Source organism: Uranotaenia lowii, chromosome 2, assembly GCF_029784155.1.
Source record: "Uranotaenia lowii strain MFRU-FL chromosome 2, ASM2978415v1, whole genome shotgun sequence".
NCBI classification, from domain to species: domain Eukaryota; kingdom Metazoa; phylum Arthropoda; class Insecta; order Diptera; family Culicidae; genus Uranotaenia; species Uranotaenia lowii.
Genome location: NC_073692.1, coordinates 418,156,700 through 418,172,348, shown reverse-complemented (window position 1 = coordinate 418,172,348; position 15,649 = coordinate 418,156,700). Strand labels below are relative to the sequence as shown.

Below are 15,649 nucleotides of genomic sequence, written 5' to 3'. Positions count from 1 at the left end.
AATTGTGATATTTTTTTAGTTACAGGAGACTTGATCCTTAATTCAGGGTGCCCTGACCTTTGGCAAAAATTCAGTGAAATCCGATAATTAAAGGTCCGTTGTTGGTTTTTGCCATTTTAATTCTAATTTCACAGTTTGTAAGTATCAGACAAAGAGAATTCTTAAAGTTTGTCTACTACCCTAAAGTTATTGCATACTTCTAGATAAATACAGTATTTTGAGTCGTTTTTCACAGATAATTACTAGATAAACTTCAGCTATAGGACAGATATTAGTAATTTCATGATAACCAATGGTCACGATCCATTCAAAAGAAAAATGCATGATTTTGGACTCTAAGGATCAATTTTAACTATAATATACATTTTGGAAAACTTATTCATAAAAACAGTTGAGAGTTCTTTGAAAATATGGAATTATGCATTTCATATTATACTCAAACGATTGATATATTGGAATAAATATTTTTATTATAATTTTTTTGTGTGGGAAACATTTTGATGAGATTAAAAAAGATCTTCAACTAGAATTTTGTTAGATTTATAAAACAAATTTCAATAACGCAAAAAACTTATTTTTCAATGTTTGAAATAGCAACATTGTTATGTTAATCGATTTGGGGTACTTTGTAGAACATTTGATTTATGTAAGACATTCCAGTTTCGAGATATAGCTAAGGAATCCAGTATCCCCAGAGATCAAGTATCCTCATTCTCCCCGAAGCGAATGTTCTCGTTTAATATTTATCCACACAATATTTATTTTAACCATTATTTATTTATAATTTATTTTATCTTGTTCTTATTGAAATTCAATCGAATAATCGTGGTTTGCCAAATTTTTTCCCGCACGTATCCGGGCCCAGCAAATCCATTTTATTTTAAACCTGGAAAGACCCAGGCTTTTGATTTTGAAATATCCATCTCAAAATCCGAGCCATTCCGGGAAAATTGGAGCAAAACTCATGAGTTATTCAATAAAAATAAAAAAAACTCTCTCAATTCGCTGTCGACTTTTATCTGTTTCATATAAATAATTCATAATAATTTTTAAATAACTTGAGCATAAAATTTCGCTTTCAAATGGCTTAACAAAAACTAAAAATAACTCAATTTGAGTTTTCCTTTTCATTTTGCAAATAAAGAAGGCTTATCAGATGGTTTAAAAAACAAACTGAACATGTTCTGAATCAAAAGTGAAAAAGTGGGACATTTTAATAAGTTTGAAAAAGTTATAAAATTAATGCATGTATTTTATGTTTTGATTCTTTTCTGGATAAAATAGGGGGTGCTTTATAACCTGAATTTGATGTTTAATAACGTATGCTTTACAAAAGTAGATAAAAAAAGGCCCGCTCAAAGACTCATTCAAATCAAGGTTGCGTTCCTAGTGTGTGTTCACACCAAGGAGATCACAGAAAAAAATGTATTTTCACAAAAATTTTATCAAATTTTCATCACAGAATCTGTGAATTCTGAATTCTGAAAAAGTCACAGATTTCACAGAATTTGTCAATACTGATCTTTGTACCTGAAAAAAATATCACATTTTCGTAGGTGATGGAAAGAATTAGAGAAATATGAATGAGGTATCAAAGAACGAAAGAACATAAGTCGTAAATATCATGAAATTTTCGAAAAAGATACAACGGCTCACCGGCAGGACTTGAACCTTCAATCTCCGCTTCAGTACTACGGCGCTATAGCCAATTTCACCACGGTGAACATGATGAAATCGGCGAACACGAGCAATCGAGCTTTTTCGATCAAATGCTATTGATCTCTCTTGTTTCTTAAACCGAAAATTTGATGACATTTACGGCTTATGTTCTTTTGTTCTTTGATACCTCATGTTTCTCTAATTCTTTCCATCACCTACGAAAAAAAAACAGAATTTAGAATTTTGAATGGATTTCTGGAATTAAATTTTTTGGCCAATATAAGATTAGAAATTTTTACTTTGAGTTTAAAAAGTATGATAACATTGTTAATTTAAATCGATTTTACCCAACTTAACTAAAAAAGACCCGATTAATCATGAATTATTCATGAAATTATAGGAAAATGCATCAAAGAAATTCATCATCGATTTTCTGGTTAAAATCACAGAAAGTCAGTTTTTTTTCTTAAAGACACAGAATTTTTTTTCTTTAACCTTGGTTTATACTCAAAGTATAGAGTTATTGATGTTCAACAACTTTCAACATTGAATAATCATTATTGAGGACTGCACCTTTATTTGGTTATTTTGGTTTTTGAGCATTTTGAAGAGTACATTGCACGTGAATTAATCAATTATAGATTTCAAACATCTTGTTCTGTGACTTTAGTTCAAATCCTCCGATCCTATAAACTTCAAAGCAGAGGTTAAAATACAATGCCCAGTGGAGGACCTATACAGAAACGGCAAAAAAAAGGAATCCCATCTATCATTGTACTTCTGGATGTTAAAACGATTTCAACTGTTTTACTCAGGTAACATATAAAATTCCACCTAACTAAGTAGTAAAAAATCACTATCAGGTTTTTTTACAGTGATGAAATTTGGCTTCAAACCCTAACAGCCAGGTGTTTTGCTATCGTATGTGGGTTCGTCCCACTAAAGTCACTTTGGTCTTCGTGGGCCTGTTTTGCTTCTTGGTTCACCCTTTGATCCTACATCGAGAGGCTAGCTATGCTCTTGTACTTACACTCTTTTTCCATTTTCCTCTCTCACCAGCTTCAAACTGGTACGGAAGACCCCGAGACGTGTGCCGATTAGGTAACGCTCTTGGTGCAAGAAAGATCTAGCTGAGTAGGTTCGGGAGACCTTTCAAGCCTCCTCACGTGTATGAGTTCAGATTAGGGTTACACCGCGCTTTAAGATCGCGTTTCTTTTGATTTGTAGTGTCTTACGAAGACCAAGACCTTTCTTTAGCTTGTCAAATAAGTTTGACTGTATCTTTCCTTCGTGCATCCTCTCTTTTGATCAGTATAAGATCGCTACACACCATACATTCTTGTTTCCATTCACCGCATTCTCTGCGTTCATGGTTAGAAGTTGCCCACGCCCCGACATGAACCTGGGGCAGACAATGATTGCATGTTCTGCCGATTCCTCGGTATCTACGCATTCCGGTTAATATGGCGAGCTGATGAGCTTAAACCGATGAAGGTATTTCCTAAAGTACCCATGACACGAAAGGAACGTCAGGTTGAAGATTTACCTCTGCATATTTCTGATCTACCCAGTCTGAAAATACCTACCTACCTAAGGGGCCGGTGCCGATTGTCCTACGCATAGGACTGAGATAAAAGATTTCCACTACTGGCGATCCGGAGTCAGCGTCGTCACTTCCTGCCAGCCAAGTTTTTGGTCAACTGTGTGGATTTCTGCAGCCTTCTGGGCCTCTTCATCGATGCCTATCTGGGTTCCAGTCAAGCGCCTCTTTGCAAATCTCGTTTTCATCTCAATCCACCTCCGATTGGTTGGTTGGTCACGAGCAGAACTTCGGAATGGTGAGCTATCTGAAGCTTAACTCCCTTCATTCAGATGCAAACCCTTTCTACGGACACCGTTGCGAGGTCTTCTAACCAGATCCATTTTTCTCGTATTGCAATTTTTGTTTCTCTAACGAACAACATGGATTCATGCCCAAGCGCTCTACGACAACAAACTTGTTGATGTTCACATCTTCCGTGAAAGACGGCTTTGCCAAGGGATCTCAAACCGACGTAATCTACACCGACCTGGCCGCTGCTTTCGACAAGGTAGACCACAAAATAGCCATAGCCAAACTAGATCGTATAGGTATTTGCGGCTCTTTACTGGAATGGCTCCATAGCTACCTGGTAGGACGGAAACTTATGGTACGATCAGGTGAATCATTTTCCAATCAATTTCCTGTCTCTTCTGGAGTACCTCAAGGGAGCCACGTAGGACCCATAATATTCCTGGTCTACATCAACGACGTGCTGCTGCTTCTCGATGAACCAAAACTGGCGTATGCCGACGACTTGAAATTGTTTCAACCCATCAACAGCCCCGAACATGTCAACATCTTGCAGAGCCAGTTTAACATCTTCGCCGCCTGGTGTGATGTCAATTGCCTTCCCTTGAATCGCAACAAATCTACGATAATTTCGTTTTCACACAAGCGGCTACCGCTACCGGCTGATTATTTTCTGGGATATGAGGCAGTTGCACGAGTTGAGCATGTGAAAGACCTTGGTGTGATCCAGGACAAACGGCTGGATTTCAAGATCCATACAAACTACATCGTCGATAAAGCTTCCAGATGCCTGGGTCTTTTATTCCGCATGACCAAAGACTTTCAGGATATTTATTTTCTCAAGAGTCTTTACTGCAGCTTGGTTCGATCGTCCTTCAAATATGTCTCGGCTGTATGGTGCCCCTACTACCAAAATGGCTCGGAGCGTATCGAGGCCATCCAGAGGCGTTTTTTGCGCTTCGCTCTCCGGAACCTGAACTGGCAAGACCCGTTCCGACTTCCCAGCTACGAAAGCCGCTGCCGCCTTATCGACATCGATACGCTACAGGCACGTTGGACCGCAACACGGGCCTCTATTGTCGCCGATCTGCTTTCGCCGAGAACCGACTGCCCCGCACTGCTAGAAGCACTTCAACTCAGCGTACGATCTCGAGGCTTGAGGAATCTTCAGCTCTTTGCTTCTCTTCGACAGAATAACTACGGAGCTAATACAGCGCTAATAGGTGCAATAAGGACGTTTACCCGCTTCTCCGATCATTTTGATTTTGACGTTTCGAGGGAATTATTCCGAAGAAGAATCTTTAGTGCTTTAAGTATAGTATAGGGTAAATTCTGTGTAATTGTTGTCCGTCTTCAATTTTTAACCTATCATTTGGATCAATATGTGATCTGTTGATGAAAATAAACAAATAACTACCACCTCGGTTGTTTCACCGGTAATCATGAGCATGATAATCCGACTATCTGCACGCCAGCTTGTAGTTTCAGCGTTAACACCTCATTATACATGGCATTCCAAAGCACAGATCCGAGTATGGAACCCTGTGGAACACCCGTTGTTAGGGCAGTATATCGTAACCCAGTTTCGGTTTCGTAAGTCAGGACTCGATTTTCGAAGAAGCTTCCTATTATCCTGCAGAGGGTATTGGGAACACGCAGATTCCATCAGGATGTTAGCCATTATCTTCATCTGGATCACGAGTAGTAGACATCACATATTAAATAATTCTGATTATATTTTACTCATTTTTTTTTTCTAGTTTCCCGTCTCACGAAATAACTAGATGCACATAATTCCTTAAATTTCACACGCTCAACTTGGTCTAAACATCTCGCTCGTTGCGCCTCTTTTCGTCTCGTTCCTACCGGATTCGTAGCGAACACTTGTTTTGCAGGGCAGTCGTCCGACATTCGCGCAACATGTCCTGCCCAGCGTATTCGTCCAGCTTTCGCCACCTTCTGGATACTGGATTTGCCGTAGAGTCGCGCAAACTGTGGTTCAATATCAATTTCTAACTCCGTTTTCCCTCATGCCGCCAATCAATGATGGTTCTTAAGACTCGTTACTCGAATCCTCCGAGTGTTCGTAGATCTTCCATATTTTCGTATCTCGTCCAATATCCATATCCATATCGAATATCCATATCTCGTGCCCGTAGACGACAACTGGTAAAAATGACCGTCATTTTTATTTTTCTTTTATTTATTTATTCGTTTATTTCTTCGTAGGCTTCAGTCCTGGATCTTTACTAGTCTTTACAAAATATTTAAGAATACGCCGATTTAATCTATTTTGGAATTGTTCTCTGGACATTTCTAGCTTAATTACATCAGTAGTTCCATATTCGGTTTGTTAGCTGGAACGGTCTTTATGCTTATGCTTTCTAGAAAACCAATCCTAGCAGCATACATAAGGCTAGATATTCCGGCATTTCGTCATGCCAACCATGGTTCCTTAGGGCGTATCTCAGAAATCCATGTTGGACTCGTTTCATTCTGTTTTAATGAACATTGTAGCAGTGATTGTAGTATGGCTGCCATACTATACTGGCATTATCGATGGCAGTTCGGATAAGACCAACATAATTCGAAATAACGATGTAAGGATTGTCCAGGTCGTGACAAATTCTACTTACCATTCTGTACATGGAGTTTTCTTTGGCAACGACTTGTTCGATATGTTTTCAAAAACTCAGCTCCGCATTCAACTTAATGTCTACTTTCTTTACCGACGATTTTCTAGCAATGATACTGCTGTTTTCGAAACGATATTCATGTACGATGTTACTTCCGATAAAAGGTTATCACGCTACAGCGCTGCATCACTCAGAAAACCTGTATAGTGCGTTTTGCAGAGTCTAGCAATCCTTAGGGGTTCGAACTGGAAGGAACATCTTCAGATCATCTGCGTATTTCAAAACAGTGATGTAAAGAAGGGGTCCCAAGTGACCCTTGCGGTACACCACTGTTAACCGAGAATACGCTAGATCTCGCATTACCAAGTTTCATAAACTAGACTCTTTCTGTTAGGTATGAACGAATCCACTACAGACAAGTACCAGTACCTATTTCCATTTTGACATAGAGCTGACAGGAGAGTTCAAAAGCCTTTGACATGTTGGTGAATGTGGTATCGACTTGTGATCCCTGGATCTTCCATTGAGTCGTTTGAGAAACAAATTCCGCCAAATTCGTCACTGTTGAACGCTTTTTCAAAAAGCCGAGCTGAGAGTCTGACATCTATCTTTCTGACCATGGGTAAATTTGATTGTAAATTATGCTTTCGAGCAATGTGGGAACAGCAGAGAGAGATGCTACCCCACGATAGTTTTCACAGGCAGTTTTGAATTATTCTTTTAAATCGCAAAATGTGTGAAATTCGTGTTGCGTGATTCGAATGAACTCGACAATTCACTCAAAACCGGCTCACAGCACTGCGTTCCATCCATTGTCGTCTTGATCAGTTTGGTATTGTTTGGTTCTTGTCCATGATTTTCCATAGCCCGTCACGGTCGATCGTGTCGTAAGCGGCTTTGAAGTTGATGCATAGATGGTGCATAAGGACGGCAATTCGGGAGGATTTGCCACAATTTCTGGTCCGTCGTAGACCGTCCCTCCATGAAACCGGCCTGATGACTTCCCACGAATCTGTTTGCTTGTGGCGTTAGGTGACGTAGTAGGATTCGGGACAACACTTTGAAGGCGGAATTGAGGACTGCGATCGCTCGGTAGTTCTCAAAGTCACCCTCTTGTAGATGGGGCATATTACCTTCACCTTGTACTCCTCCGGTAGCTGTTCTGTGTTACAGATTCATATCATCAACAGGTGTAGGCTATTGTCAAACTTGTTCGGGCCTTTTTAGATGAGTTCAGCTGCGATGCCATTCTTCCCAACCGACTTGCTGCTATTCAGCTTCCTTAACTTCACTCATCGTTGGGAGTAGCTTCTCTATGTCATTGGCTAGGCCGGCTACGTACCTTCCCCCATGGTCTTGCTCTCCTGTTTGTTTCCATTTACCAATCGGATGAATTTAATTTTTTTTTGGGTTATTGGAGAAAGTCCTTCTTCATTACAGTTGAGGCTATTTAATATCTTTTGAGAAGTGGAGACCAAATATATTTCTTTGTTTCTGGAGTATGAGTTCAAAATTTTTTATATCAATTCCATTTCAAAAAGCTTATTTCAAACCTTTTTTTTTAATTTTTGTATGAAAATTGAAGGCAGCAACTTTTGTTACGTTACTTTTTGTCGTATGACTTTAGCAATTATGAATTTATCATAACGATTTCCTAGTTTGGTCCATGATATTGCATTGTTCTTTCCGTATTGCTACCAGCGCTTCCCAACATTTACTATGCTGCGTATCTAACAGTGATTTATGGTGGAGGTGATTTTTTAAAGTCAATTGTAACTTACAAAAAATGTTGTTGGCCCAACAGCCAAGGCAGCAGCAGTAAAAGTAGTTATTCGGGGGCTATCGTAATGCACCGTTCCTACTGCAAGTGCAAACAGGCAGGCTGCAGCAGTTCATTGTGGTTTATATTTGCAGGTTGCAGTCGATTGTTTTCATTCATTCTTTTGTTTCGTTGGACTTTTGCCCGCAATGGCTTTGTTTCTCGGCAGCCCGTTCCCGGATCATAAAAGGGCAAATGCACTCGAAACAGTTATTTATTTTTGCAAATGGTTAGTTACAAGTTCACTGCTGCGATACTGTTTACGAGACATATTTTGGGGCTGGGAACGATTCAACTTTTTTTTTCCTTCTTCTGTAAATTCGGTTTATTTTTTGATTTCTAAGTACTATTTGAATATTTTAACATTTATTGAAACATATTTCAATTTTTTCTATGTTTTGTTTCGAAAATGTTTAGAACTCTGTAAATCGATTGAACCAACTCATTTTATTTGTTTCGAGCAAACTACTGTATTGTGTGGTTTGTTTGCATTTGGTTTGGGTTAAACATCAATATGCTGAGCTAACCGGGTTCAAATGCAATTCATTAGAGTAAATTTACTTTGGAAATACGTATTGCTTCATGTGCGGGCTTAAATAAAGGCGTGCATCTGGTTCAAATTTGTAGTCAAAATTATTCTCCAGTATTTTTAAGATCGTTGACTTATGTTGTGCTTTAAAACAATATCACTGAGAAGAGTTTGATGCAGCAATTTATAACAAAAAATTACACCCTGTTTTCCTCGGAGGTTTACCCTCAAACTTACTAGAGCGAGTAAAATTCTTATAATTAAAAATTTAACAGCAGCCTCACATGACTCTAACCATATTTTCATTTTCCTCTCCACAGAGCGCAACCCCTCGGTGTGACATATTAAATTGGGCGACTTCTCAAAAGCTATCCCCGATTGGGACTCACAGTAGTGCTGGCATGCAGAACTAAATTTCCAGGAAAGTGGAAAAATTGCACGAAAGGGAAAATTATAATAATAAATAAAAACAGTTTGGTTCCCGGCCACGGCGTGTGTATAAGAGAGAGTATCGGTGCCGTTCTTGTTGGAAGTGTGCTTTGCTTCCCAAATTGCAGTCGCTGTAAGAATCTTCTAACTGAGGGTTCTTGGAAAAGAGTGAATTTTATGGCACTCCTAGTGCCGGTGGTCCAAAGTCTTATGGGAAGGCCTCGGTAGTTTCAAACTTCCTGAAGATAGGCAACCGGCAAAAAAGCCACGACAATCGCTGGAAGTTGCCAGGGTGCAGAATTTCAGGCGCTTCAGCAATACAGGTGCCAGGCAAAAGACGAGCAAAAGTGGCGCGCGCGAGTTCTGTGTCATCGTGCATTGTGTGAATTTGGTCCCAGGCCAGAAACTGACGGAAAATTTGTGTGTCTCCGTGTGCCGCCATCTGTTGGTTGTTGCCCGACTCAGTAGTTTAGTGAAAAATATCATAACAATAACCGCACACTCACAATAATCGTGGTTTGTAGCTGCTGGTGCTGCAAAAGTACATTGGAACATCCTCAAAAACGACAAAAAGGAGGTTTGAGTGCAGTATCGCAAGCCGGAAGAAGAAAGGAGCAACAGTTCTAGAAGTAGGGAAGAAGCATAGACACACCGGAAGAAGCTGTTCCCCCCGGGGGGAAGAACAGAAAAGGAAGAAACAAGAAGCACAAAACAGTTTCCACAGAGAAGTCAGTGTGAAGGCAAGATATTGCCTCTGGGAGGATTATTTACCCAGCCAAACCGAACGAACGAACAACCCGAAAGAAAGAAGGACGCTCTGGAGCTGAGCTAGTTCCTTCAAACCAGCCAGAAAGTTAAGCACACACAACAACTCAAACACTAAAGGTGGAAAATAATGGCCGGATATGTGTGTCATATTTTACTATTTTTTCTCTTCTTCGCCCAGGAAACGGCTTACGGTAAGAATACGTTAAGGGTTTCTTCTCTCTTTTTTTAATAATTTTTACGACCTTTCTCATCCAGAGAATTGTCAAGAGTTTTTGGTGAACAAATTCTTTATAGCAGAAATAAAAGTTTATCGGCTCATGTTCTAAACTCAAGGTGGTTTGTCTTGTTGGATAATAAATGCAAGTCTTGGCTATGAGAGTATGTTTGGTCCATTTGGAAGGCATGAAATATCTATACACAATGGATCAAATTTATTTTAATGAATGTTTATAAAAAGTTTACTTACAGTTTTGAAATGATTTTGAATAATCTAGTGATTTAATTGCTTTTTCAGACTTAAGGTTAGACTTTATTAAACATATGTACATAAGGAAAGGAACATCGTGTTTATCAGAATGTTTTCCTTTTTTTTTTTTTTAAAAAAAGCAAAGGAATCTTATTCATACGATGTTTGTTTGTTTAATATTATTACCAATAATTTTAAGGAATTTTTAATTTTTTTTTTAGTCCTTCAATTTCAAATGAATTGTTTAATCGTCTTTCAAAAAAAAAAAAAACATTAAGGGAAAATAAGGAAACTTGATCCCTGGGATGACTTCATTCCTAAGCATTACTTTGAAACTGGCAGGTATTATAAAAATAAAATATTTTAGAAGCCTAACAACTATGCTGTTAGCTAACAAAATTTCAACAAACTTTTTATTTGAGTTTTGCAAACATTGGTTGAAATTTTTTTTAAAAATGTATCTTTCTCATCACTTCGAAATATTTTTAACATGAAAAAGTTTGGTATAATAAAAATATTCATTCTGATATGTCAATTCACGAGTAGAATGTGAAATAATTAGTTCCATATTTTAAAAGCAGTGATGAACGCTGAGCTTTTTTTTAGAATACTTATTTTAAATGTTTGTTTAACGTTATACGCACAGAAATCTAAAGAGATACATTAGTAACATTACGCGTGAGTACATTTTACGTATTGCGCTTAAGACAATAATTTGCGACCAAAATAAATCCTTCACTTTTTTAAATTAAATCCAATTGTGTTGCAGTCTTCTGATAAAATATTCATCCTATTTTAAGCTTAAAGAAAATTTTTCACAAAAAGCAATCAATCAATGAATAAAAAAAGTTTTAGGCTCCTCTGGATCAAAATATCTTAAAATCCCATTCAAGCTTGAGACTCCTCTACATGGTCAGATCTTGCTGAAATTTGGCATGAAACCTTTTGGTAAGCTAGCTCATTTTAGCTTGCAGTGAGTGAGATTTATCGTTCTTTCTATACTAAAAATACTATAATAAGAACACTGCGGCTCGTAAAATCAATCAAAAATGCAAACATGACTGTTTAAAAAAACTATCAGAACTTATTCAATTTTCAACCAATTTAAAAAAAAACCCTCTTTAAATATTTGTTTTGAATTGTCATTTACGGTTCAAAGAAAATCAGATTAGTAAAATGTCACTATTGAGTCTGTAGCAAAAATGCATTCATATTAAATTTTTCTATCATGAATACATTTAGATATTTCAACAATACTATTTATCATACGAAAATGAAGTTCGGATTATCGATAGCGAGTCGGGTCAGACAATTACATTTCTTTGACGTTATCTTACGGGTCAATTATAGAAAACTGCCTCATTGGATGTATCTGAAGCAATTAACGTCTTATTGGAAAATGACAAAAAAAAACATGAAAAAGAAGATATTTTTTTTGCTTCCTGCTGATTGCCGATAAAAACAGTTATCTCCAATTTTTTGATATTTTTCAATTTCATTTAATTCGAATTAAAGAAGCATTTCGCTTGTTCATCTTAAATGTTAAAATAGACTGAACTTATTTTGAGGTTTAGTCTAAGAATTAGAGATCTTACTTTAAGAACATTTTAAACTGACTTTAGTCAAACACCCAAGACCATCAGCTTTTAGATTATAGCGATAGCGATTTATCAGTAGAAAAATCCACTACATCCAAATCAATTCCCAAAATTCAGAGACTTATAAGACTTTGAGAATTTGTACAACTTGAAAACTTTTTCATGAATCATCCAATAGGATGAAAATCTCTGAAAAAAAATCCGTTGAGAGTTCAAAAGGATAAACGAACCCAGGATATGATAGCTCGCATCTTACACACGCTAAAACCACAAACCCGCAGAAAGTGTACAATGTATGCCGTGACCAGGATTCGATCTCATCAGCGTTAGCTTAGAGGACTTGAAGACTATCCTCTACGTCATGGGCTGCGACTAGTATATAGTATATAGATAGGATAGGACAGGTTAGGATAGTTTTTTTTTTCTTTTTTATAGGAATTAAACCCAGTTAGGATAGATAAGAGACATTTCTTCATAGTAAATAGACCTTGAATGACAATTTTTATAATTTCCAAATACATGGAAATATTAGCGATTTTCCAGAAAGGTACTTTCTTCTCTCACATTATTCCTCTAATAAGGGATTTTTTCTATTATTATCTGACAGTTTGTGCCTAACACCTTTATATTTTCCCTAAATTTAAAATTTTATTCATTTTCGCGACTTCAAAATACCGTAAAATGGGTGAATAGAGACATAGAGGCGAATCATTATACGCACAGGATAAATTATTGTGACTCAAATATCAAGCAATACACACATTATTTTTTATGCTGTCAGGTACAAACATTTCTTGATTAAGTAAAAGCAAATATAAATTAAATTTTCTTTAGGTTGCTTAACCCTAGAAAACTGTTCCCAAAACATCCGTTTCAGGAAAATGTGACCTGTAGTTTTTTTCGTTTCCTTGGTTGCAAATATTAACCTTTTTTTGATGATATTAGACTCATTGAGTAGGTAATTTATTCTTGTTTCTCAATATTCAAAAATGAAGTAGTTATGTTTCACTAGGTTATCTATAGTTGCTTTCAAATTAAAAAAAAGTCCCGTAAACAATAATACTTTTATATTTTAAATAATTTCTGGCAGCTTTGCTGTATTTAAGTTATTCCTTGATCTTTGGAATTGTCAAGAATTAATCTATCCAATGATGTATAAGTATTAAGTATGTTGGGGTCCGATGAAATTTTTTTTTGCAACCCCGGATTTTACGGTAAAAAAAATCTGACCTAATTGAATGACATTTAATTTCGGCTTTGCATCGATGTATCTCGTTCTTCAATGAACCGATTTTTAGACAATTATTTTTGTTTTTCTGTCGTTAATTTGATGATAACTTTCATTGAACATACTTGGTCTCTCAAAAATCTCAGTTATCAATATATTGGAATGAATGTGAATGATGATCTGAATGTGCGATTTGTGTCATATTTACCCGAACAGTTTTGGAAGGTTGAATAAATTGAAAAAAAAGTACTTAACAGTGTATAGCACGCCAAAATTGCCAAAATTTTAAAATGAAAAATGAAGGTGTGTGCTTTATACCTTTAAATACGGTTGTTAATTGAAAAATATTAAAATGAAAAATTTCATAACGTGACAAGTGTTGTTTGTCATCACTCCGAATATCCGTAATATGACATGTCTACAAATATGATTTATTGTGAAAAATTCTGTCAACATTATTGTGGGTGAAAATGAGTTTAAACTGCTTCGAACTGTGACACATTTTAACAAATCATTCCTTGGGCCATTAATCGTGGGGTCTTTGTTTAAAGAGATTATCACCAAGATTGTGGATAATGGCCCTTATTCTGCGCCGCGCGTGACGTGATGATAGTCGAGTCACCAAAGTCATTCTATTCTTGTAGTCGGTTTAGGTGAGGATTGTCACTTCGGATGAACTTTGTGAGTTCTTACCCTATTCTCGTAGTCACGCGTGGGTGAGAATCGTCGCATTCGGGTGACGATTTTAGGTGACATTTGTCGGTACGTTTTCAGGTGAAGACGAGATAGAAATGACATGAAACTACGAGTATAATTACAGTAAAGCGGTGTTGTTAGTTGTTAGCATGTTTTAAAGCTTTCAATTATCTATCAATTTGTAAACGATGAAAATTTCTTTTTATAAACGGTTTGGAGTTGAGCGATTTTTAAGGGATTTCTGCTAAAATTGGCTGAATGAAATTCCAAACTGTTTGTTACCGATAAGTTTTTTTTATAACATCTCATTGGCTCATACCTTTACGATTCTAGGTGACAATTGTCGGTACCTTTCAGGTGGAGACGACTAAGAAAAGAAATGAAAATAAATGATGCTACTGCAGCCTTGTTGACTTCGATAATAGTGCTCGGCATTCCATAATTCCTATGATCTATTGGCGACTGGGCTGTGGGATTATGATTTCCGGCATGTCACGGTGGTAACCTCGGGGAAAGCACCTAGATCGACAGCACTAAATGAAAACAAGAAAAAACAAATGAATCGCTTCTATCTTGTCAAATGACATAAATCGAAAGCTATTCTGGCCAAGCAGTACACAAAAAATCACCTTACTCACTTGAATTCGTCTGTTGGACACCGGTTGGTAGCAGCAGCAGCAGCTGTCGATTGTTATTTTTTACCTTCTAGTTGGAGTTTCCGGTTTCAGCTTTCTCCACTTAGGACACACAAAAATGCTTGTTTTTTCTCTTAAGTTGCTGTCACCTTATGACTCATTGGTGACCTTTTACGAATCGGAATTCTCACTACCAGCTTTAAAAATCAGTTTGGAAAATTCGAAGCGTGAACGAAAACAAATCAATTAAGAACGAATTCTACCATTTTGACAGATGTGTTCATTCAGTTACTCACCGCTGTCACTTTACCCACATCGACTCCGGGAATAAACTCACGGTGACTCCGAGGTGAGCTGACAATCGTCACGTCACGCGTGGCGCAGAATAAGGGCCAATGTGAAACTGGAGAAAATCAGAGAAAAGATCATAGAAGAATTGGGCTTTCAGCATCAACATTTCTTCGAATATGCATAAGCGTGGGTAATGAAAAAAGGTGATTACTTGAAATACCAAAAAAAATATCTTCATAGCGATAAACGATGCACCGATTCGTTTTGTTAATGATATAGAAACTAAAATGAGCGCATTTTCTATGTTGGGCAGTTTCGAAGCACTCAATAAACATTCATGTCTCTATTCACCTGTAAATTTTCATTGAGTTTATTAAATTACTATGTTTTATACACCATTTTTATGTTTTATACACCAATGGAGAGGTTGAAAATCGCATTATCTTTCTAATTGTTCTAATAAAGTTATGGCCTGAATTATTTCTGATTTTTGAGTGTCAACATTAAGGAAAATGTTCGTTACGCTTTGATGATTTTTTTTATTTTTATCTGCATATCACAATATCATTTGGATGTGTTTAAAACCGACCATCAGAAACCAAAATAACTTAAATTTACACTTAAACAGGATCGTTACTTTAATACTGGCCTTATCGGTGAAAAGTGATGTCCTTTTGAGTAGGGACATCTAAAGATGATGAAATTTTTTATAGATGGATAGAACGTTAGATGAAATGAAAAATGGTGAAAATGAGCGAAAACTTATTTAGAAGCATTAACAAAAATTTGATATGTGATGACATATCAAATTTATGTTCCGCACAGGATAGTAATCAAACTTCTTTTCACAAAAAATGGATAATTGGAACCAGGCTAAGCACCAGTGATTTTTCACATTATCTTGTGAACTCATAGTCTAATATGGAATATTTTTTATGAATTACTAGCTGATCCCGTACGAACTTCGTTTCGCTTTAAATCATTGGTACGTCAAAATGAGTTTAAAAAATGAATTCGAAACATTCTTTCGACAATTTTGGGGAAAAAATTCAACAGTGTTTTAA

At 36.8% G+C, this 15,649-nt stretch overlaps 1 protein-coding gene across 1 annotated transcript in view; it reads left to right on the top strand.

The window, feature by feature from the left end:
- The window catches only part of LOC129743446 (lachesin-like), a 190,664-nt gene that overhangs the window by 89,143 nt on the left and 85,872 nt on the right, over positions 1 to 15,649 (top strand). The window contains exon 3 of the mRNA XM_055735483.1: positions 8,795 to 9,862. Within this exon, the coding sequence (XP_055591458.1) occupies positions 9,799 to 9,862 (64 nt within the window). The 5' untranslated portion in view covers positions 8,795 to 9,798. The remainder of the gene's footprint in view (positions 1 to 8,794; positions 9,863 to 15,649) is intronic.